Genomic DNA, 21,786 nt, shown 5'->3' on the forward strand with positions numbered 1-21,786 from the left:
GAACATTACCATATCTCTAAGACCATAAAATTCCTATCACACCAGCCACTCTCAGGGCTGTATACAATGTTACTCCTCTTCTAGTTACTTTGAGTGCAAACAGTGTTAGAAACACGGGTATACAGTCGTACCTTGTTTTGCCACCGGAATCCGTTCCGGAGCCCCAGCCACTAGCCGAAACAGATGCAGGGCAAAGCGCCGTGTCCGTGCGCGGAGCGGTTTTCACTTCTGCAGATGCATAAGCGGCAAACCCAGAAGTAACCCGTTCCGGTACTTCCGGGTTTGCAACGGACGTTCGCCGGAATGGACGCTAGACAAGGCGGAAGTTCTGGAGGTATTACTGTACAGTCAGACCTCGGGCTACAGACGCTTCAGGTTGCATTTTTTCAGGTTACAGACCGCTGAAACCCAGAAGTACGGGAACGGGTTACTTCCGGGTTTCAGTGGTTGCGCATGCGCAGAAGCGCTAAATCGCGCTTTGCACATGCACAGAAGCCCCGAATTGCAATCTGCGTGCATCCTGCATGGATCACGTTCGCAACCTGAGCGTCCACTGTATAAGCGAATTGCCAAATGGCACCTTAAGCCAAGTTGCAGTCACCATAACAATACGAGTTTTTAGGTGCCATTCCCCCCATAAGTTGTTGTTGTTGTTGTTTCTGTACTGCTTTAGATTTTAAAGAGAAAACCTCAAAGCGGTTTGAAACATCAAATAAAACAATCCAGAAGAAAACATATCCAACCTTCAAGGAAAATATCTCAGATATTTCTCTAAGTGACATTTTGCTTTCCCTGACATGGCTTAGCGCTATGTCTGAATTGGGGATCATGGCTTGTTCTTGCCTTACATCCCATGGTTTGCTGGAGGAGAAGTGGAAAGTTTATTTAGCTGTGCTGGCTGAGGCTCATGAGAGCTCCAGAACATCTGGAGAGGGCAGAACCATTGTGTTTGGCACGCAGGAAGTCCAAATGAAGTTATTGGTCCCTCCAGCACAAAGATCTCCGTTGCAGTATTCGAAATTAGCCGGGCGCCAGGCCCATTTTGCATCTAGCCATTAAGCACTTGCCACCAAGGGAAGATGCCTGGCGCCAGGATGTTGCCTGACACCGCCACCATCTGGGGATCATTAGATCTGGACTGGTTTCATACACCAAGACCCCATCCTGTTGAATTTCAGGTACCAAAATGTCTTTTCTGTTCAGCCTGAGCAGGAGCAGGCACCATTAAGGAAAAGAGGTCGGAATAGGCCGATATACATGTGGACTATCCCTGGATCAAATGCCCTTTCTTCTTTGAGTTCTCAAAGTTCTTAAGATGGCTCACGGTTGTCATCTGAACTAGCCAGATGTTTAACTGATAATCATTCACAGCCGCTCCATCCTTTGAAAAATAAGACTTTTAGAGCCACCGTGCCCCAAAATGGCCACTAGACATTCCGTTTTGGCGACTGTAACCTTGGTTTAAGGAGCCATTTGGCACCTGGTTTATATATCTGAGCTTCTAACGCTAGTCTGTTAGCATAATGGAGCAAATCAGCATTGCTGGCTTAGGGCGATGTATAGCGAGGAAGAGAGCTGGGAGAGCTGGTTCCTGCTTTGCTGCAAGCAGGACGTGGCTCTGATGAGCTGGTGCAATGCAGTTGGCAGAGAAACCAGTGGCTGGTGGAGCAAGGTTCTGAGAAGCCCATGGAAGTCAGCCAGGTTTGGGGGCAAGGAAGGTTTAGGAGAGGATTTTCAGTCACAGCAGTGATCCCGATATTGTACTTGGCAAGACGACAGAGAGAGAGAGAAGGTACTGCGTCGTATTGTGCGCTGTCTACCCCTTAAAGGTGCCTCTGGATGAATTTGTAGTCCATAAACAAGGTTTGTTAAATTCTGCCGCTCCAACCCACTGCTGGCCGTTCTCAGTACTTCCATTAAAATACAGTCATACCTCGGGTTACAGCCGCTTCAGGTTGCGTTTTTTTTGGATTTCGGCGGTTGCACATGAGCAGAAGTGCTAAATTGTGCTTTGCGCATGCACAGAAGCACTGAATTGCAGTGTGTGCAGAGGCGGGTTGCGAACGCTGTGGGTTGCGAACGTGCATCCTGCATGGATCACATTCGCAACCCAAGCGTCCACTGTATTTCAAAGAGCTGCTACCCTGCTTTGCTATCTAGGGAAATCAAAGTTGCTTGCAAAACAGAAGGAAAATAAGGGCATAAGGGCCTGACTTCTGGATTAGGCCAAAGAGAGCCCATCTTGTCTGGCCTTCAGTTCTCCTACTTTCTCCTCCTCTGGAGGGTAGGATTCGAACCAATGGCTTCAAGTCACAACAAAAGAGATTCTGACTAAACATCAGGAAGAACTTTCTGACAGTAAGAGCTGTTTGACAGTGGAATAGACTTCCTTGAGAGGTGGTGGAGTCTCCTTGGAAGCTTTTAAGCACAGGGTGGATGGCCATCTGTCATGGATGCTTTTGTTGAGATTCCTGCATTGCAGGGGGTAGGACTGGATAATAATAATAATAATTAATAATAATAATAATTTATACCCTACCCTTCCCGGTTCAAAAACCGGACCCGGGGCGGCTAACAAAAAATTAAACACTTAATTGTAAAAGCAGCATAAAATACAGTATAAAAACATGAATAACAATAAAATTCAAAGTTCAGAAATCAGTTTAGGGGAACTCCATCTAATAAGCATTAGATAATCCCCAGGGCTAGCTGGCTGAATTAGTCCTACTTGGGCCAGTGAGGAGGCCAGGGGAGAATTAGCTGTGGGGTCTAAGAGCGGGTAATCTTCATAAAATTACTGTTGTTAGCCGCTGTGAGCCCGGCTTCGGCTGGGGAGCGCGGGATATAAATAAAATTTATTATTATTATTATTATTAAAAAAGGAGAGGGGGAGGGAAGAGAAAGTAAATAAAAGATCAGGCTGAATTCAAATTAAAGGCCAGGCAGAATAGCTCTGTCTTACAGGCCCAATGGAAGGAGGTTAAATCCTGAAGGGCCCTAATCTGATGGGACAGAGCATTCCACCAGGTCGGAGCCATCACTGAGAAGGCCCTGGCCCTGGTGGAGGATAGTCTGACTTCCTTAGGGCCCGGGACCTCTAAACTATGGTTATTCATGGACCTTAAGGTCCTCTGCGGGGCATACCAGGAGAGGCGGTCCCCCAGGGTTCCTTCCAACTCTACTGTTCTACTATTCTATGAACAACAACAACATACTTATACCCCACCTATCTGACCGTTTATTTCCTTGACATCTGATGGGAGGGCATTACTCAGGGCAGGTGCCACCACTGAGAAGGCCCTGTGCCTGGTTCCCTGTAGCTTCACTTCCCCAGTGCGGGAATCGCCAGAAGGCCCTCGTAGCTGGACCTCAGTGTCCGGGCTGAATGATGGGGGTGGAGGTGCTCTATCCCTGAGGCTGTTTAGGACTTCTTGAAACTGTGGACTTTTAAAAACAGTTCTGAATAAAACGCTAATTGCTTATTAAAAAGAAGGGCTGACTTGCAAGGCAGATTTCTTATTCTCCTCTTGTTGTTAATTCTTAGGAGTTTTGAGAGCTGCGACGGGAGCTTCCCTTCGCTGGGCATCCATAGCTGCCTTGGATCGACATCTCACAGAACCAATTGTTCCCTGCTGACTGAGCTCATAGGACCTTTTCAAAAGATGCCCCTGTTGAACGGGGCGGTTGCGACACCGCTGGATGGTCTCCAGCAGCAACTCACCTTGCACCTGGCCTGCTCAAAATGTGCCCAGCAGGAGAACGAGAGCACCTACAGGTTGAAGGAGGTGGCGCATCACTGCATGATGGAGATCCTCCTGGGCAGGCGCAGAGGCAAACGGGGGAAGCTGTGGCGAAAGGTAGACAGGCGGCCCAGCTTCCCAAACCCCACGCACTACGACGTCTGCAGGTATTACATCGCCGGCTTGGGTTGCACCAAGCACCGCAACCGCTGCACCTTCGCTTGGAGCTGGGAGGAGGTGTTAGTGTGGACGTTTGAGCGCGCCAACAACATGGAAAGGCGGGCCCTGAAGAGGCTGGTGCAGCAGGCACAGGTCGGCAGCTCCGCCAACGGCCTTTCCAGACCTCCGGCTCTCAGCATCTCAGAGGAAATCCGGAGCGAGTTCGGGGGCCGTTTCCAGGAGATCTGCAGGGTCTGCTTTTACCAGATCCCACAAAGGATCTCTGTTAAGGACTCTGCTCCAGCTTGCCAGGGGCACTGGGGATCCCTTTTGGTCCACGTGATCTCTGATGGCAAGAAGAAGGAGCAGTACACGGAAGTCCGGCCCTGCCCAGGAGGCTTGAAGAAGTTCAGCTACTGCAGATACGTCTCTGCCGGCAAACCTTGCCGCCACACTGTTCACCGGTGCAACTACTCCCACAGCGACGTGGAGCAGGCCGTCTGGGAGGCGGAGGCGAACCGAGGCTTGGTGCGCAGAGATCTCCTCCATCTGCCAGGGGTGGAGAGCAAGCCGGGCGAGGAGGTCTTGCAACCCAGCGTGCAGTTCTACTGCAGGGTCTGCCTGGTGACCTGCAGCTCCCAGGAGTCCTTTGAGAACCACTGCTCCTCTGTGGAGCACACACAGCTGATTGCCACGGACCCCGTGACTGAGTGGGCTCACCGTGCCCCTCCCTACGGCCTGACGGCTTTCGCCCTTTGCAAAAGGTAAGCGCTGCAGTTATTCTTTCCTGGGCCCGGGTCTCTCTGGCGGCCAGGAGTGCATTTGCGCAGTTAAAAGTTACATCCCAATTAGATTACTGCAATAAGGTATGTTTGGTGGAGATGGAGGACAGGGCCTTCTCGGTGGCTGCTCCCAAACTTTGGAACTCCTCCCACCCTGAGAAACCAGACTGGCTCCCTCCTTGTCCTTCCGATGGCAGGTGATGACTTTCTTGTTCTAAGTGGCTTGGGGGGACCAACTGCTTTTAATAAAATGACTGGCGTTATTGCACTTATATGTATGACATGCGTAGAACCTTAGAATTGTTGAGTTGGAAAGGACCCCAAGGGTCCTTATATAGCCCAAGCCCCTGTAATGCAGGAATCTCAGCGTGCATACATATTTAATTGTTTATTAATGATGGGTTTTTTGTTTTTAGCGGTAATTATTTTAACTGTAAACCACCTTGATGCTCTGTCAGGGAAAAAGCCAGAGTGTAAATAATAATAATAATAATAATAATAATCATCATCATCATCATCATAATTTATTTATACTACGCCCAGCCACTCTGGGCATCTCCCAACAGAACACTAAAAACAGAATAAAACTTCAAACTTTAAAAACTTCCCTAAGCAGGGCTGCCTTCAGATGTCTTCTAAAGGTCAGATAGTTGTTTATTTCCTTGACATCTGATGGGAGGGAGTTCCACAGGGAGGGTGCCACCACTGAGAAGGCCCTCTGCCTGGTTCCCTGTAACCTCACTTCTCGCAGGGAGGGAACTACCAGAAGGCCCTCAGAGCTGGACCTCAGCGTCCGGACTGAATGATGGATTTAACTCAGATTACCCAGAACAGTTTGCAGATTAGTTCCCATTCCACCTTTGCATCATCAAAAGGTGACCCAGCCACCTATGATTTTTCGGTGCCCCTGGGTGTGGCTATACAAATTGAAGGGCATGGCTGTGCCAAAAGCACCTGTCTTGATTCTTTTATCCCATATAAGTCAACTCTGGGTTGGTGTCTCCCTGCAGAGTTGATGTCTGTGAATATGGGGAAGACTGCATCTACGCCCATTCTGCCCAGGAGCTGGAAGAATGGATTCAGCGGGCAAAGGTCTCTGAGAAGAACAAGCGGACCGCCAAACAGTATGGCCTCCTTTCGTATCAGGACCGGCTTCTTTCTGAATACCAGGAAAGCCACAACGAAGTCTTAATCGTAAGTGGCTGGGCAAGAAGGGAGGCAGCAGGTGGTGGGTGGGCCGGGTGCTTTTTATTTCATTGTGCTATTTATTTTTAAATGCTTCTATGCTACTTTCCCAGGCAAAGTCCATAGCAGCTTGCCCAACCATGTTATGGGCCTGTCATGTTAACATGCAGATTAAACAAGTAATTTTGGCATGCAATTAAATTGCCGATTTAACTTATACATAAAAAACGTTTATGTCGGCTTGTTTTTAACGTTTGCTTCTTTTATTTATTTCATAAAATATATGCACCGTTTGATTGTGGAAAACCTCAGAGCAGATTACAAAACAGGGTAAAGCAACAAGATTGTTAGCAAAAACCATCAAAACATTCACAGATTTAAAGCCAGCAATAAACTAAAAACGCTGTAGCATTCTAAATATCTGGATATTTTAGATTGTACTTTGTAAACCACTTAGGGGCCAATGGGTTGCAGAGAACACAAGAGATAAAACACATTCAAAATTTCAGAGGAATCTTTTTTTTTTAAAAATTAATTTATACTTTTCATTAATTTTACCATCATTTTAACATTTTAACTTTTCAAAACTTGACTCCCCCCTCTTTCAGCGGTTTCTTAAATTTATTTTTTAATACCTTTTGCATATCCAAATTCATTTAATTTGCTCATTTATTTAGCTACTTTAAATATATACTCTTATGAAACTGCAGGTTACTACAGTATTCTTACCAATGTTTTTATCTGTTTTGCAATTTATCTGTAAATATTCAATAACCCTTTCCATTCTTTTATAAAAAGTTTGTTATCTTGATTTTTTATTTTTCCAGTAAGTTTTGCCATTTCTGCATATTCCATAAGTTTTTGTATCCATTCTTCCTTTGCTGGGACTTCTGCTCCTTTCTATTTTTGAGCAAGTAGCACTCTTGCCGCTGGAGTCAAATACATGAAAAACATTCTGTACAATTTAGGTAGTTCTGTCCCTATAATTCCTAAAAGAAAAGCTTCTGGGTTTTTTGTTTTTGTTTTTTCGTTTTTACAAAGGTTATTTTAAACATCCTTTTCAATTCATTATATATCATTTCCCAGTAAGCTTTAACCTTATTACAAGACCACCACATATAATAAAAAGAACCTTCTTTCTCTTTACATTTCCAACACTTATTTGATTTAGATTTATACATTTTTTGCCAGTTGACTCGGTGTTAGATACCAACGATATATCATTTTCATATCATTTTCTCTTAAACATGCTGTAAATTTTATATCTGTATTCCACAATCGCTCCCATGCCTCCATGTCTATATTGTGACCAATATCTTTTGCCCAATGTATCACTGAGGATTTTACTTGCTCATCCTTTGTCTCCCATTCCAATAATACTTTATACATTTTAGACAGCACTTTTACATTACATTCCAACAGTTCTCTCTCCAGTTAAGATATTTGTTCCCCAAACCCCCATATTCTATCTTTCTTAAATACCTCATTCAAATGATGATATTGCAACCATGTTGTTTATTTCCCTGATAATTCCTTAAATTCTTTTAATTCATGCTCTCCTCCCTCGTTTTAATAAATTTCTATAAGTAGTCCCAGAGGGATCTTTTCTCTGAATGCAGACGAAAAGGGGGAAGGCTCCCATCTCCCCTGGCCAGGTCGTTGGCTACTGGCCACTTGGCTCATCTGGTTACCTCTCTCACCAGATTTCTGAGGATGTTGACGGCGTTAAGGTCACCTGTCCGCAACCTCTGCGCGTGCAGTCGGAGGACAAGAAGATGCGCTATCGATGGGTTTTCACTGTTCATTCCAAGGTAAGCATGAGAAGGCAAAATAAATCCTAGAGATGTTGAAGGAGGGGGTCTCATATCCTTACTTTAGGAAGATAGGGCTGGATTAAACCGCCCCATTCTGCAGGTGGGAGTCAGTGCCAGAGTGATAATAATAATAATAAATTTTTATTTATACTCCGCCCTTCCCGGTTCAAATACCAGGCTCAGGGTGGCTAACAACAAATTTAAAACACTTACCGTATTTTTCGCTCTATAACACGCACCAGACCATAACACGCACGTAGTTTTTAGAGGAGGAAAACAAGAAAAAAAATATTCTAAACGAAATAGTGGATATATGATTTTTGTGGTTCATGCTGTGGCCACAGACATGTGATCTGACAGTGAGTTTGGAGTAGCCCAATGCAAAAATCCTGAGGATCCATGTGGATCCATGCTTTGTAACCACGGAGGAGGGAAGGAAGGGGAACCATGGATCCTCTGCTCACGACTGCAGCAGATCCCCCCCCCCCCCCGCCACCTGCAGGCATTCGCTCCATAACACGCACAGACATTTCCCCTTACTTTCTAGGAGGAAAAAAGTGAGTGTTATGGTGCAAAAAATATGGTAATTGTAAAAGCAGCATGAAATACAATATAAAAATATGAATAACAATAAAATTCAAAATTCAGAAATCAATTTAGGGGAAATAAGCATTAGATAATCCCCAGGGCTAGCAGGCTGAATTGGTCCTACTTGGGCCAGTGAGGAGGCCAGGGGAGAATTAGCTGTGGGGTCTCAGAGTGGGTCATCTTCATAAAAGGGGAGGGGGAGGGAAGAGAAAGGAAATAAAAGATCAGGCTGAATTCAAATTAAAGCCCAGGCGGAACAGCTCTGTCTTATAGGCATACAGTGATGCATGTTTTGGTTATCTCTCGCTTGGACTACTGCCATGCGCTGTACGTGGGGCTACCTTTGAAGGTGACCCGGAAACTACAACTAATCCAGTATCTGGCAGCTAGACTGGTGACTGGGAGTGGCCACCGAGACCACATAACACTGGTCTTGAAAGGCCTACATTGGCTCCCAGTACATTTCCGAGCACAATTCAAAGTGCTGGTGCTGACCTTTAAAGCCCTAAACGGCCTCGGTCCAGGATACATGAAGGAGCGTCGCCACCTCCATCGTTCAGCCCGGACACTGAGGTCCAGCGCCGAGGGCCTTCTGGCGGTTCCCTCACTGCGAGAGGCCAAGTTACAGGGAACCAGGCAGAGGGCCTTCTCGGTAGTGGCGCCCGCCCTGTGGAATGCCCTCCCACCAGATGTCAAGGAGAACAGACTTTTAGAAGACATTTGAAGGCAGCCCTGTTTAGGGAAGCTTTTAATGTTTGATGTATTACTGTATTTTAATATTTGGTTGGAAGCCGCCCAGAGTGGCTGGGGAAGCCCAGCCAGATGGGCAGGGTATATATAATGAATTATTATTATTATTATTATTATTTATTTATTATGTGACGTGAGATAACATGGCCGCCTTCCAATTTCAGAAGCCGCTGGTGCATGTGGCCCTGCTGAAGCGCGTTCCTGGCGCTGCCTTCTACCTGGCAGGGAGCGGGCTCAAGCGAGGTCTCACCTATGCCTCGGGAGAAAGATTCAAGGCTGTACGGGCGTCTCCGCCAGCGACGGAGGTGGAGGTGTGCCTGGAGTGCCAGACCTTTGGCGTCTACGAGCAGTGGCTGGTGTTCGACTTCGGCGCTCGCCCGGTCCTGCTCCGGAAGCTGCAGGCCCGGGTGGGGCAGAGGGAGGCCCCCTGGCAAGTGGACCCGTCGTCCGCGGGGCAGAGCAGCCGCTTTGTGGACTTTGAGCGGTGGCACACCGGCAACCGGGTGGTGGTGCCCAGCGTGGAGCGCACCGGGCAGGAGCTGGAGCTGCTGGCCAAGTACAAGGCCCCGTCGCTCTCCCTGGACTTCCAGCGTGGCGCCCAGGGCAAGCCCATCGCCCGCCTGAACTACCGCGAGCAGATGCACAACTTCCTGTTCAGGGAGGAAGAGGCGCAGGAAGCGCTGATTGCCAAGTGAGTGAGGCCAAGGTGGCCTGAGGCGTGCGGCTTGCTTTTTTAGCCTCAGCTTTCCCTTCTGCATTATGGGGGTAATAATACAGGGTTGTTGTCTCTAGGAGAAGATAATGTAATACAGGGACGTCCAACTCCCAAGAGATTGTGTTCTACTCAGAATAAAGTGGGAGTGATCTACCCATTTTTTGCGGGGCAGGTGGGGCAGGTCAAAGTTGTTGAGCTTTTTTGCGGGGGGGGGGGGGGAGGTTGAGATTGGTGAGGGGGGTGCAGGTCAAAATTAGGTCAAAATCGCTGGATTTTTTTGGGGGGGGGAATAGATAATCGATAAGTCTTCCGCTCTTCAAATTGTACGCAGATAAAGGAAAGAGGGAGGGGTGAGGGCCATAGCTGTCAACTTTTCCCTTTTCTTGTGAGGAATCCTATTTGGAATAAGGAAATTCCCTTAAAAAAAGGGAAACGTTGACAGCTATGGTGGGGGCCAAATGTTCCTTTTTCTCCGCTGGCAAAAATGAGCCTGTGATCGATTTCTGACAATTGGTGGCCGGCCTGTCGATCGCTGTCTACCTGTTTTTTTTGTTTTTTAAATAATAATAATAATAATAATTACTATTACTATTTAGCATGCATTCTCCTTTGATCTTTCAAGATTTTAAATTCATTCATGTCTCTTTTTCCATCTTGCCTCCTCCCCTTCTTCCCAACCTCTTTCCCTACTCTTTGATTCCCCCTCTTGTTCTGATATACAGGCTCAACTTCCAAGTGACCATCTCCATTCAGCAGATGATGGAGACCCTTTCCATGGGGATAAAGTGTGCACCCCCAGGGAAGCTATTTGCCCACCTCCCCACCCCTTACTCCCTGACCCCGGACTCCGACGAAGGCTACCTCCTCTACCGCTTGGTCAAAACTGCCTTCCTGGCCCCGGACCCTCCGGCCAACAACCGCGTCTTTGAGGTCTCCGTCGAGATGAAGGCTGAGAAGAGCATCTGGCTTCTCCTGCCCAAGCGCTGCTGCGTCGAGCTGGGTCTCCGTGCGGACATGTCCCTCAAGGTGGAGGTCCAGTTCCAGATCGACCAGCTCCAGTTCCGGCAGTGGCACTGGGCCGTGGACCAGCTGAAGGATGAGAAGCTTGTCTTCCCCGACGTCGCGGCCTGCTCCATCCCAAGACCCCTCGGTCAGGTTCTCCTGCAGAGGGCCAACAAGAAACAGAGCCAAGCCATCTCCTTCATCACTGGGCAGGCGGCTGGAGTCCGGCAGGTGCCGCCTCTCTTGATCTACGGGCCGTTTGGAACCGGGAAGACCTACACCTTGGCCATGGCCACCTTGGAGATCATCAAACAGCCAAAGACCCGCGTCCTGATTTGCACCCACACCAACAGGTGAGTTGGGTCCTTGGAGAGGAGAGGGCTCTGTTTCTGAATACCAGGGGGTGGAAACCACAGGAGAATTGAGGGAATCAGATCCCTCCCCTGGTGGCAGCCCAGAATCGGAGAAACGATAAAAGTTCTTAACAAGCAATTCATTCAATAATCCGCAGAGACCTATATAAACCAACAGCCAGGAGACCCAATAGTTTTTGTAGTTTTATGAAATGAAAATCAGTAAAAAAATATTTTAAAATAAATTAAATGGCAGTTTTAATGTTGGCCTGGTGTTCCGCAGTCAGCTGCCGTTTCAGGAGGGCCACTACACAGCTCGGAAGGGATTTTTGTGCGTTTGAAAATGTGTACAACTTTTACACTCCCACCAAAATGCCGCACTAATGTTTCACAAAACTGACATCTTAACTTGCTTTTTTGCGTACCGTTAAGTAGTTTTTATACACAACTTTCGTACAGTGTGGTGTTGCTTTGTAAACATGTTTTTTTTACTCTCGCCCCTGGCAGAAGCACTTTAGAAACAGTGCAATGTTTTGAATAATCTGCTAAAAATCTCTGGAACTTTATTGCATAGAACAGCCCTCGCACACCTCCCCCTTAATGAATTCCTATGTATCACACCTCTTGGGCAAAACCTTTTTACAGGAAAGTTTTTGTTCTGCCACAACACAAGTGAGATTTTTGCACAGGAAAATTTTCCCAGGTGTGTGTGTCGTATCTGCCACAATGGAACGAATCATTTTGGAAGAAGTAATGTGCTTTAAGGGGACGCGGGTGGCGCTGTGGTCTGGTTCGCCAGAAGCGGCTTAGTCATGCTGGCCACATGACCCAGAAGCTGTACGCAGGCTCTCTCGGCCTGTAAAGCGAGATGAGCGCTGCAACCCCAGAGTCGTCTGCGACTGGACCTAACGGTCAGGGGTCCCTTTACTTTTTAATGTGCTTTAAAGGCGCATTGGAAGCTCTTTAAAACACAGCATCATAGAATTGTAGAGTTGGAAGGGACCCTGAGGGTCATCTAGTCCAACCCTCTGCAATGCAGGAATCTCAACTAGATGATCCATGGCCGATGGCCTTCCAAGCGCTGCTTGAAAACCTCCAAGGAAGGAGAGTCACTGCTTCAGGCCCTAAGGGCCTCTGGAGCAGGAGAAAACAAGCTTGCTCCATCCTCCATGTGACAATGTTTCAGAAGCATTTTTTTGTTCCTTGAGCTGCTTGATATTATCATAGCATGGCAGAGATGGAAGGGATCCCAAGGGTCATCTAGTCAAAACCCCAGCAATGCAAAGATCCTGCCCACAGCCAGTCCTGGCTGGGCTCCAAACGCCAGCCTTCTGGTTACCATTGCAGTTCTGCATGGTGTGGAGAAAGGGGAGAGAGAAATGGGTTGCTTACACTCTCATAACACTGATATGAGATCCACACCATGCAGCCCTTTCAATAGGTAAAGTCTAAAGGGCTGTCTAAAGGGATGTTGGTGGCGCTGTGGGTTAAACCACAGAGCCTAGGACTTGCTGATCAGAAGGTCGGTGGTTCGAATCCCCGCGACAGGGTGAGCTCCCGTTGCTCCGTCCCTGCTCCTGCCAACCTAGCAGTTCCAAAGCACGAAGTGCAAGTAGATAAATAGGTACTGCTCCAGCGGGAAGGTAAACGGCGTTTCCGTGTGCCGCTCTGGTTCAACAGAAGCGGCTTAGTCATGCTGGCCACATGACCCGGAAGCTGTACGCCGGCTCCCTCGGCCAATAAAGCGAGATGAGTGCTGCAACCCCAGAGTCGGCTGCGACTGGACCTAATGGTCAGGGGTCCCTTTACCTAAAGGGCTGTCACGTGGAGAGTGTCTGCCTTGGAAGCAAAAGGTTCAATCCCTGCTGGCATCTCCGTGAGGAGTTACTCCTGCTCAAAATCCTGCAGTGCTGCTGCCAGTCCGTGTAGACAGCATGGAGCTGCATGGACCAACGGTCTGATTTGTTACAAGCTCTGTGTTTTTAAATGGTTGCAGTAAACCCATCTTATTTTCCCAGTGCTGCCGATATATACATCCGCGAGTATTTCCACGATTACGTGACATCCGGGCACCCCGAGGCCGTCCCGTTAAGGGCCGTGTACATCAAACGTAATATCAGTGGGATAGACCCCACCGTGAAGCTCTACTGCTGCTTCTCCCAGAACCAAGCCTCCTTCCGCCTCCCCACAAAGGAAGAGCTGGGTCGGCACAGGGTCATCATCACCACCGCCATGCAGTCCCGGGAGCTTGGGCTGACCCCTGGCTATTTCAGCCACATCCTGATCGACGAAGCTGCCCAGATGCTGGAGTGCGAGGCCCTGGTCCCCCTCTCCCTGGCCACCTTCGAGACCCGCATCATCCTCGCGGGGGACCATATGCAGACGACCCCCAAACTCTTCTGCCTGCAGGCCGGGGAGCAGTCGGCCGACCACACGCTCCTGAACCGCCTCTTCCAGTACTACCAGAAGGAGAAGCACGAGGTGGCCTTGAAGAGCAGGATCATCTTCAACGAGAACTACCGCTCCGCGGCGAGCATCATCGACTTCGTCTCCAGGCACTTCTACGTTGGGAAAGGGGACGCCATCCGTGCCATGGGGAACATCCCTCCGCACCCCGAGTTCCACCCGCTCATGTTCTGCCATGTCGCCGGTTCCGCCGAGTGGGATGCCTCCATCAGCTCCTGGCGCAACGCCTCAGAGATTGGGCAGGTGGTGGAGAAGGTGGAGGAGATGGCCCAGAGGTGGCCGGATCAATGGGGAGAGCGGGACTTCAGGAGGATATGCGTGGTCTCTTATGGGATCCAGGTGCGTCATGAGGGTTACTGTGTGGTTGGGACTGTGCGTAACCAGTCGTACCAACAGGCTAAAAAACAGTTTCTATCCGTGGGCTGTTAGGCTGCTGAACGGAAAATAATATAGTGCAACTGACTTTCAGGGTTGGCGTGTTGTGCGACAAGCACACAGAGTGCAAAGAGATTGAGTGTTTGGGGAGTGGAGGGAGGCTTGGTTAATTATTATAAATTATAATAATAATAATAATAATAATAATAATAATAATAATAATAATAATTATATATTATATATAATAATAATAATAAAAAAATTATAATAATTATAATAATAAATTTTATTATTATAATAATAATAAATAATTTATTTATACCCCAGCCAGTCTGGGCAGCTTCCAACAGAGCACTAAAATACAATAACCTATTAAACATTAAAAGCTTCCCTAAACAGGGCTGCCTTCAGATGTCTTCTAAAAGTCTGGTAGTTGTTTTTCTCTTTGACATCTGGTGGGAGGGTGTTCCACAGGGAGGGCGCCACTACCGAGAAGGCCCTCTGCCTGATTCCCTGTAATTTGGCTTCTCACAGCGAGGAAACCACCAGAAGACCCTTGGCACTGGACCTCATTGTACACAGGTTGTACATTGACAGTATTATTATTATTATTATTATTATTATTATTATTATTATTATTATTAATTATTATGTGCTCAGTGACAGGAGGGGCGACATTTTTTATTATTATAATTTTTTTATTTAGTTTTACATTTAACTATTTACACCAGACACCCCAGCCTTCGGCCCTCCAGATGTTTTGGCCTACAACTCCCATGATCCCTAGCTAAGAGGACCAGTGGTCAGGGATGATGGGAATTGTAGTCCAAAACATCTGGAGGGCTGAAGGCTGGGGATGCTTGATTTACACTCATACATAAATCATAATCATAGTAACGTAGGATTCCCTGAACTTCCTTGGACTTCCCTCCATGGATTCCATTGTTAATCTTTTCCCACCTGCATTGTATAATGTTCTCCATTTTATGGAAACTTTATTGCCTGGTCACCAAGACATTGAAAGAACAAAAAATGCTTGCTTTATAAGCCAGGAGGTTTGTATGCAGCGAGACCAAAGCTAGAGTTCTTCAAAGCCAAATCTTGCAAGCATGCAAAATAAATTGGGAAACTATTGCAGGTGAGAGCAAAGTTCCATCCTACCCAACAGTAGCCAGCAAGATGAGGATAACTATCCCAAACAAATGGCTTTGTGTATCGATATGGAGACTGCTAATTACAAGTGCTCCTGTTAAGACCTTTTTATTTGCCCAAGTCTATTCTCAACAACGGATGTGGGTGGCACTGTGGGTTAAACCACTGAGCCTAGGACTTGGTGATCAAAGGTCGGCAGTTCGAATCCCCGCGACGGGGTGAGCTCCCGTTGCTTGGTCCCTGCTCCTGCCAACCTAGCAGTTCGAAAGCACATCAAAGTGCGAGTAGGTAAATAGGTACCACTCTGGCGGGAAGGTAAACGGCGTTTCCATGCGCTGCTCTGGTTTGCCAGAAGCGGCTTAGTCCTGCTGGCCACATGACCCGGAAGCTGTACGCCAGCTCCCTCGACCAATAAAGCGAGATGAGCGCCACAACCCCCGAGTCATCTGCGACTAGACCTAATGTCAGGGGTACCTTTATATTCTCAACAACATTTTTATTTAATGCCCACTGATGCTCTTTGGGCACTGTCCTGTTATTTTAACTGTGATTATGTTCTGTGTCGCTTGTTTAATTTTGGTTCCCCGTGCACTGCTCTGATATTTTACTGTGCGATCAGTTGAAGCAATAAATCAATAGCAAACATTGCCAACTCCCCACTCTCTTGACATGATCCGCATGCTTGCAACAGCTACATGAGAGGCAGCAGGACCTGTAATGGCAAAAAACGTACATCCCTTGTGCAAGGGAGCCTTGCTGCAGAAGGACGCAACCTGCCTTGTTAAAGCCTCCTGCCTGTTGGTGAACTGACCGGCTCCTCTTTATTTTCACCAGGTGAAAGCAATAAGGCAGGAGCTGAGGAAGAAGCGCCTGGGGGAAGTGATGGTGGAGGGCTACGAGAATCTGCCAGGTTGGTACTTGCCCAGCTGCCAGGTGTGCTTGAAGCCAAAGAAGGAACCGCAGCTTATGAGAAATAAGGATGCTATCCCATAACCCTTTCCAAGCAGCCACTCCCTGTCACAGGGCCAGAGCTCAGTGACAGAGCACCCTTTCACCACTGCCTGTCAGTGTAGACAATGCTCAGCTAAATGGACCATTGACCTGACTTGGTCTAAGGTAACTTCCTGTTCTCCTAGGTCTTAGCTTGGTTACAGAGCATCCCATTTTGCATGTCCCAGATTAAAACCCTGGTTGGTGCCTTCAAGTAGGGCTGGAGCAGCTTCTGTCCCCCGCCAGAAACCCTGGAGAGCCACTGCCAGTCAGAGTAGACATCACTGAGCTATGTGAACCCAATGGTCTTGATCCAGCTAAGTCCTGCTGAAATAAATGGAAATCCTGTGAGGAGGGCTTAGTTGCGATACAAGTCTAGGTTGCATTGGACTTGGTTGGATCGAATTATATGTTTCAGACCACCTCTCAGTTCTCACCTTTAGCCTTTCCCTCCATGATCAGATTGTGGCAAATCTGGATCCCGTTTGAGGGACTCTTGACTGTATCTACCTCTGCTTCATGGTCTCCATTTGGAAGCCGCAACCCTTTCCATTTCCTTGCAATTCTGTCTTGTTTTTAAAACAGGGAGGGAGTTCCGTGTTATCATCATCAGCACCGTTCACACCAGGGAGAGCCTCTGCCACGTCAACTGCTCCAACCTGGAATTCTTCAACGATGCTCGGATGCTGAACACCATCATGACGAGGGCCCAGTCCCAGGTCGTCGTTGTGGGGGACGCAGTGGCTTTGTGTTCCTTCGGGCAGTGCAGCAAAGTCTGGAAAGGCTTTCTCAAGGAGTGCATTGACAAGAAGACTGTGACTCCTGAAACCTTGACGCTGGAGGAGATAAGGCAGGCGGTGTGCGACCGGGCCAGCTGGAACAGGGGGAGCCCCCAGCTCGAGGAAGAGGGCAGCGACACCGAATCCTGGCTGTCGGATGCAGAGAGCTTGAACGTCGACGACCCCATACTGCAGGAGCTCCTGGACGAGAGCAAAGACATGGTGGTGACGGTCTCCGACGAAGGGCTGATGAACGTGAAGTCCGAGGTGGCCACCGTCCAAAGCAGCAGGCAGGAGTACGTCAGCTTCCACCTGCAAACCATGAAGGAGTGTCTGCGCATGAACCCGAACATGTACAAGCGATGCGAGCTCGTCAAGGAGAAATACGACCGAGCATCTGCCTTCACTCTGGACGACGTCCCTCCCTTGAACATCCACATCAAAGGCCGGGTTCACTGTGGGATGGGCTTCACTGGGGACCAGGTCTTGGTGGAGATCCTACAGCCCGGCCCAGGGAAGGCCACGGGCGAGGGAAGTCTCCGTGGGAAAGTGGTGGGGGTTCTGAAGAAGGCTGACCGGGACCGCATCTTCACCTGCATGATGGACGAGTTCGATCCCCGCGTCATGGTCCCCATTGACCAGACCGTCACCAAAATCTTTGTCCCGGGGCTGAGAGATGAACCCAATGTCATTCCCATCCGCAGGGTGGATCAAGGGGGCAAGATCAAGCTGAAGACCTGCAAGAAGATCACCCAAGAACTGAGGAGGAACTGCCTCTTTGTGGTCCAAGTCCTGAATTGGCGGAACGGCTTTTACTTCCCCTTAGGGATTATTACGGAGGTTCTTCCTCTGGCTAAGACCCTAGAGGAAGGGTTGCGTATCCTTGACACAGAATACTGCCTCAGGAGCAAGCACCCACCCTCAGTGAACAAAGAGGTGGCCACAATCTCCTCTAGCAAGCTCTCTCTTACAAAGGGTAACCGGAAAGACCTTCGGGCTTACCTCACCTTCACCGTTGACCCCCCAGGTGCAAGGGATCTGGACGATGCCATCAGTGTCCGAGACCTGGGTGACAAATATGAGATAGGGGTCCACATTGCCGACGTTGCTTCTGTGATCCCCAAAGGCTGCGCTCTCGATACGGAAGCGAAGAACCGGGGAGCCACCTATTACGCTCCCGGAAAGGAGCCGGTTTGCATGCTCCCGCCTCAGCTAAGCCAAGACCTCTGTAGTCTCCTACCGCAGAAAGATAGGCCTGTGATCTCTCTCTTCGTCACGGTGGATAAGAAGACGGACCAGATGGCGAATGTCTCCTTTGCTGTGTCCACAATCTGCTCAGACCGGCAGCTGACCTATGAGGAGGCAGAGGGTATCATCAAGAACTGCTACAAGGCTGAGGCGCCATCCCTACGCTTTGATACCCTGGAGGATTGTGTTGCGGTTGCGTACCACTTCTCCCGCGTACATCGGCTGTCCCGGCTTCATGAAGACTGTTATTATGATCAACTGGACGAGGAGTGCCCTCTGGGCCAGAGGTGCTCCCACCAGATGGTTGAGGAGTTCATGATCATGTTCAACAGTTCCGTGGGCGAGTTCCTCACCAACAAGGCTTCCACCAGAGATCGAACCCCTCTGCGCTGCCAGGTGGAGCCCAACCCACAACAGATGGCTCAGATGAGGGACAAATACCGTGATATAATTCCTCTGTCCACCCACCTCTCCCATCATCTGGGAGCTGCAGCCACAGGGGTCCACGTGGGGACCAGCGGGAAGTTTACCCTCCTGACTTCATTGTGGGACCACCTCAAGTCAGCTGCCGATGCTTGCGATGTCCCCAAGATGCTCGACCTTATTACGACGGACGACATCCATCCCAAGCTGGCCCCGGCGAACATGGAGTTCCGTAAGCTTCTGTCCCGCTCCTATTTCCTTCGCTCCAATTCGTCTCCTCAGTCCAAAGTGGGCCACTATTCCTTGCACGTGGACTCTTACACCTGGGCAACTTCCCCCATCCGACGCTACATGGACCTGATCCTCCAGCGTCACATCCTGTCTGTGATTTTAAAGAAGCCAGTGCAGTACTCCTCAGAGGACATCGAGTTCCTCTGCCACGATTTCAACAGGAAAAACAGCATGGCGAATGCCTATGAGAAGAAGGCCCACTCGTTGGAGATGGCAACTCAGCTAAAGCAACAAGCCCAACAGAAGGTTTCCTTTGTGATGTGCGTGGAAGGGATGGCCAAGAACTTCAGAATCATGTTTCCTCTGAACAAGGAGACCCTTCGAGACCCTCAACTCGTCAACTACAGAGCTCTTCAGCTGGTGGCGCAACCGGCCTTCATTGAGGAACGGAGCAGCGTGAGGCTGATGTGGAAGAAGAGGATCTACTCCGTGGTGACCTCAAAGGAGTGCACTCCAAAGTCACCAGTGCTGTGGGACAAGAGTGTCTCCCTCTTCAACGTGCAGGCCTGGCGCAACATCCTCGCAGCTGTCAGGAGCAAAGATTATGAGGAGATGATCTCCCTGGTTGAGAAGGGCCACAGCACGCAGCTGAGGACTATGGGCCGGATGGAGAGAAGCAAGTGCTCACACTACGTAGAACTGTCCCTGGAGCTCAGCGCCGGAGATGTTTTGTGCCTCCAGCTCACCACAGATGTCCAGCGGGGCTTCCTGGTGCCGTCTTTGCAACTGTGGACTGTGGCCCCAGGCTTCGACGTATGTCTGCAGCACTCTGAGAGGCCCATCGACTGCTTCTCCAAATACGCCACTCTGGCCTCCAAGGAGGTTTACAAGGATGCCTCTGATTACCGCAAGGTGTGGCTGCCCATCTCCGACATGGAAGCCGCCTCGTGCGCCGTGGCAGAAAACGACTCCATCGTCTTGCACGACGTCAAGATTTCCTGGGAGAAGCAGAGGTCAAAGAAAGGACACCTCCTGGGGACGTTCTCCTTGACAAAGGAGTTCATGAAGGAGTGTGCCATTGAAGTGCACCTGAGCCACTGCTACCTCTGCCTCCGTCTCTCGGGCCTGAAAGCTGATGGGGTCCAGGATGATGCAGAAGCCCTCAGCCGTGGCCTCCAGCAGCTCAGCTTGACTAAGGGAAGCACCGAAGCTGGCAAATTCACGATCGACCCTGCTACGTACACCTGGGTGGCCCACGGGCGGACCGATGAGTTTGATGACAACGATAAATCTGACCAGCGAGGTGCAACGATGGTGCGTTTCAGCATCCACTTTATGTCCATGGAAAAGATCCCCGTGGAGGTCACCCAGGAGACGTCAAGGTTCACCGTGGAGCTGATTCCAAAGTTGCTGCCTGATATGTAAGTGCATTGCTCTGAACCATTTTGGTTGTTCTACGGTTGAGTTTCAAGAACTTTTATCATTGCGGATCATATGGATAGGCAACAGTTCACAATGCAATAATAATAAAATAAAAATTATACCCCGCCCTCCCCAGCCAAGACCGGGCGCAGGGCAGCTAACAACCAATAATAAAAACAAGTTGATTGAAATTCAACTTAAAAAACAAGATTAAAATACAACATTAAAACATTAAAATGCAGCCTCATCACAGGAGGAGAAAGGACAGAAGAAAGAGGGGGAGGGAATCAAATTGATTCCAAGCCAAAGGCCAGGCGGAATAGCTCTGTCTTACAGGCCCTGCGGAAAGAAATCAGATCCTACAGGGCCCTGGTCTCATGAGGCAGAGCGTTCCACCAGGCCGGAGTCAGTGTTGAAAAGGCCCTGGCTCTGGTTGAGGCTAATGTAACTTCCTTAGGGCCCGGGACCTCTAGGGTGTTGCTATTTATGGTCCTTAAGGTCCTCCGCGGGGCATACCGGGAGAGGCAGTCCCTTAGGTACAAGGGTCCTAGGCCGTGAAGGGCTTTAAAGGTCAAAACCAGCACCTTAAATCTGACCCTGTACTTCACCGGGAGTCAGTGCAGCTGGAAAAGCACTGGGTGAATATGCTGCCATGGCAGAAACCCCGTGAGGAGCCTCGCTGCAGCAGTCTTTGCTAACCTGGTGCCGTCCAGTTGTTTACAACTCCCATCAGCCCCAGCCGAGCTGATGGGAGTTGTAGTCCAAAATGTGGGGTGGGCACTAGGCCAGCAAAGGGCACAGCTTGCCAGTATTGGGCACAACTGGTTTTCAGCCAAGGCAGGAGAGTGCAGTTTCTTTTCTTCTTTTTTAATTTTTTTTATTTCAATGCAAAATTATAACAAAAAACAAACATTGAATCCAAAATAATACCATGCAAACAAGAAAAAAAGAAGAAAACAGAACACACAAAAAAAGAACAAAAACACACACACACACATCTACAAATAAAACCATATCATCATTCTAATCTAATCTAATTACATACATATACACATATTGACTTCCTTCCTTTGTTCTAAGACCTCAAAATTTTTGCTCTTAGTAAATTGTGTCTAATGTAGATTACTTCCATCATTGTACTTTTTTACACCATTTTTCTTTTTCTTTAACCCTGTAAAGCATCATTCATTACATACCAATATACTTACTCCAGAACAATGTTTTTTCATATACTCTTTAGCACATCCCCATTCTTTTAATAATTTCTGGTCTGATTGTCCGCTTATGAATGCTGTGAATCTTGCCAGATTTATATATTCACAAAATTTAATTTGCCATTCTTTCATTGATGGAATTTTTCTCCCTTTCCAATTTTTTTTGCTATAAGAGAGTGCAGTTTCCATGGTGGTGCTTCCTTGCCTTCACTGCCATGGTGAGTAGCGGTGCTGTCACAGCTGGAAGTCCAGCAGAACAGCAAGGCCCCACCTCACATATGGGCACCAATGACCATGAAGCAAAATCTCCACACTTTGAGACATTTCCACCACATATGGTGATTGTTCCTTCTTTCTCTTTATGCAAAAGCAACATTGGCCCTCTCCTGCTTTACTTC

The 21,786-nt window shown here is 48.5% G+C and overlaps 1 protein-coding gene across 2 annotated transcripts in view; it reads left to right on the top strand.

The window, feature by feature from the left end:
• Window positions 1–21,786, top strand: part of HELZ2 (helicase with zinc finger 2) — a 52,362-nt gene that overhangs the window by 10,137 nt on the left and 20,439 nt on the right. For both annotated transcript variants that reach the window (XR_014549153.1, XM_083618258.1), the window contains exons 2-9: window positions 3,545–4,663; window positions 5,692–5,875; window positions 7,570–7,677; window positions 9,183–9,709; window positions 10,456–11,088; window positions 13,107–13,893; window positions 15,916–15,991; window positions 16,657–20,173. Coding sequence is in view for 1 of the 2 variants with exons in the window: in XM_083618258.1 (XP_083474384.1) it covers window positions 3,663–4,663; window positions 5,692–5,875; window positions 7,570–7,677; window positions 9,183–9,709; window positions 10,456–11,088; window positions 13,107–13,893; window positions 15,916–15,991; window positions 16,657–20,173 (6,833 nt within the window). In the remaining variant the exon portion in view is untranslated. The remainder of the gene's footprint in view (window positions 1–3,544; window positions 4,664–5,691; window positions 5,876–7,569; window positions 7,678–9,182; window positions 9,710–10,455; window positions 11,089–13,106; window positions 13,894–15,915; window positions 15,992–16,656; window positions 20,174–21,786) is intronic.

This window comes from Podarcis filfolensis (assembly GCF_964270895.1).
Source record: "Podarcis filfolensis genome assembly, chromosome: 6".
NCBI classification, from domain to species: Eukaryota; Metazoa; Chordata; class Lepidosauria; order Squamata; family Lacertidae; genus Podarcis; species Podarcis filfolensis.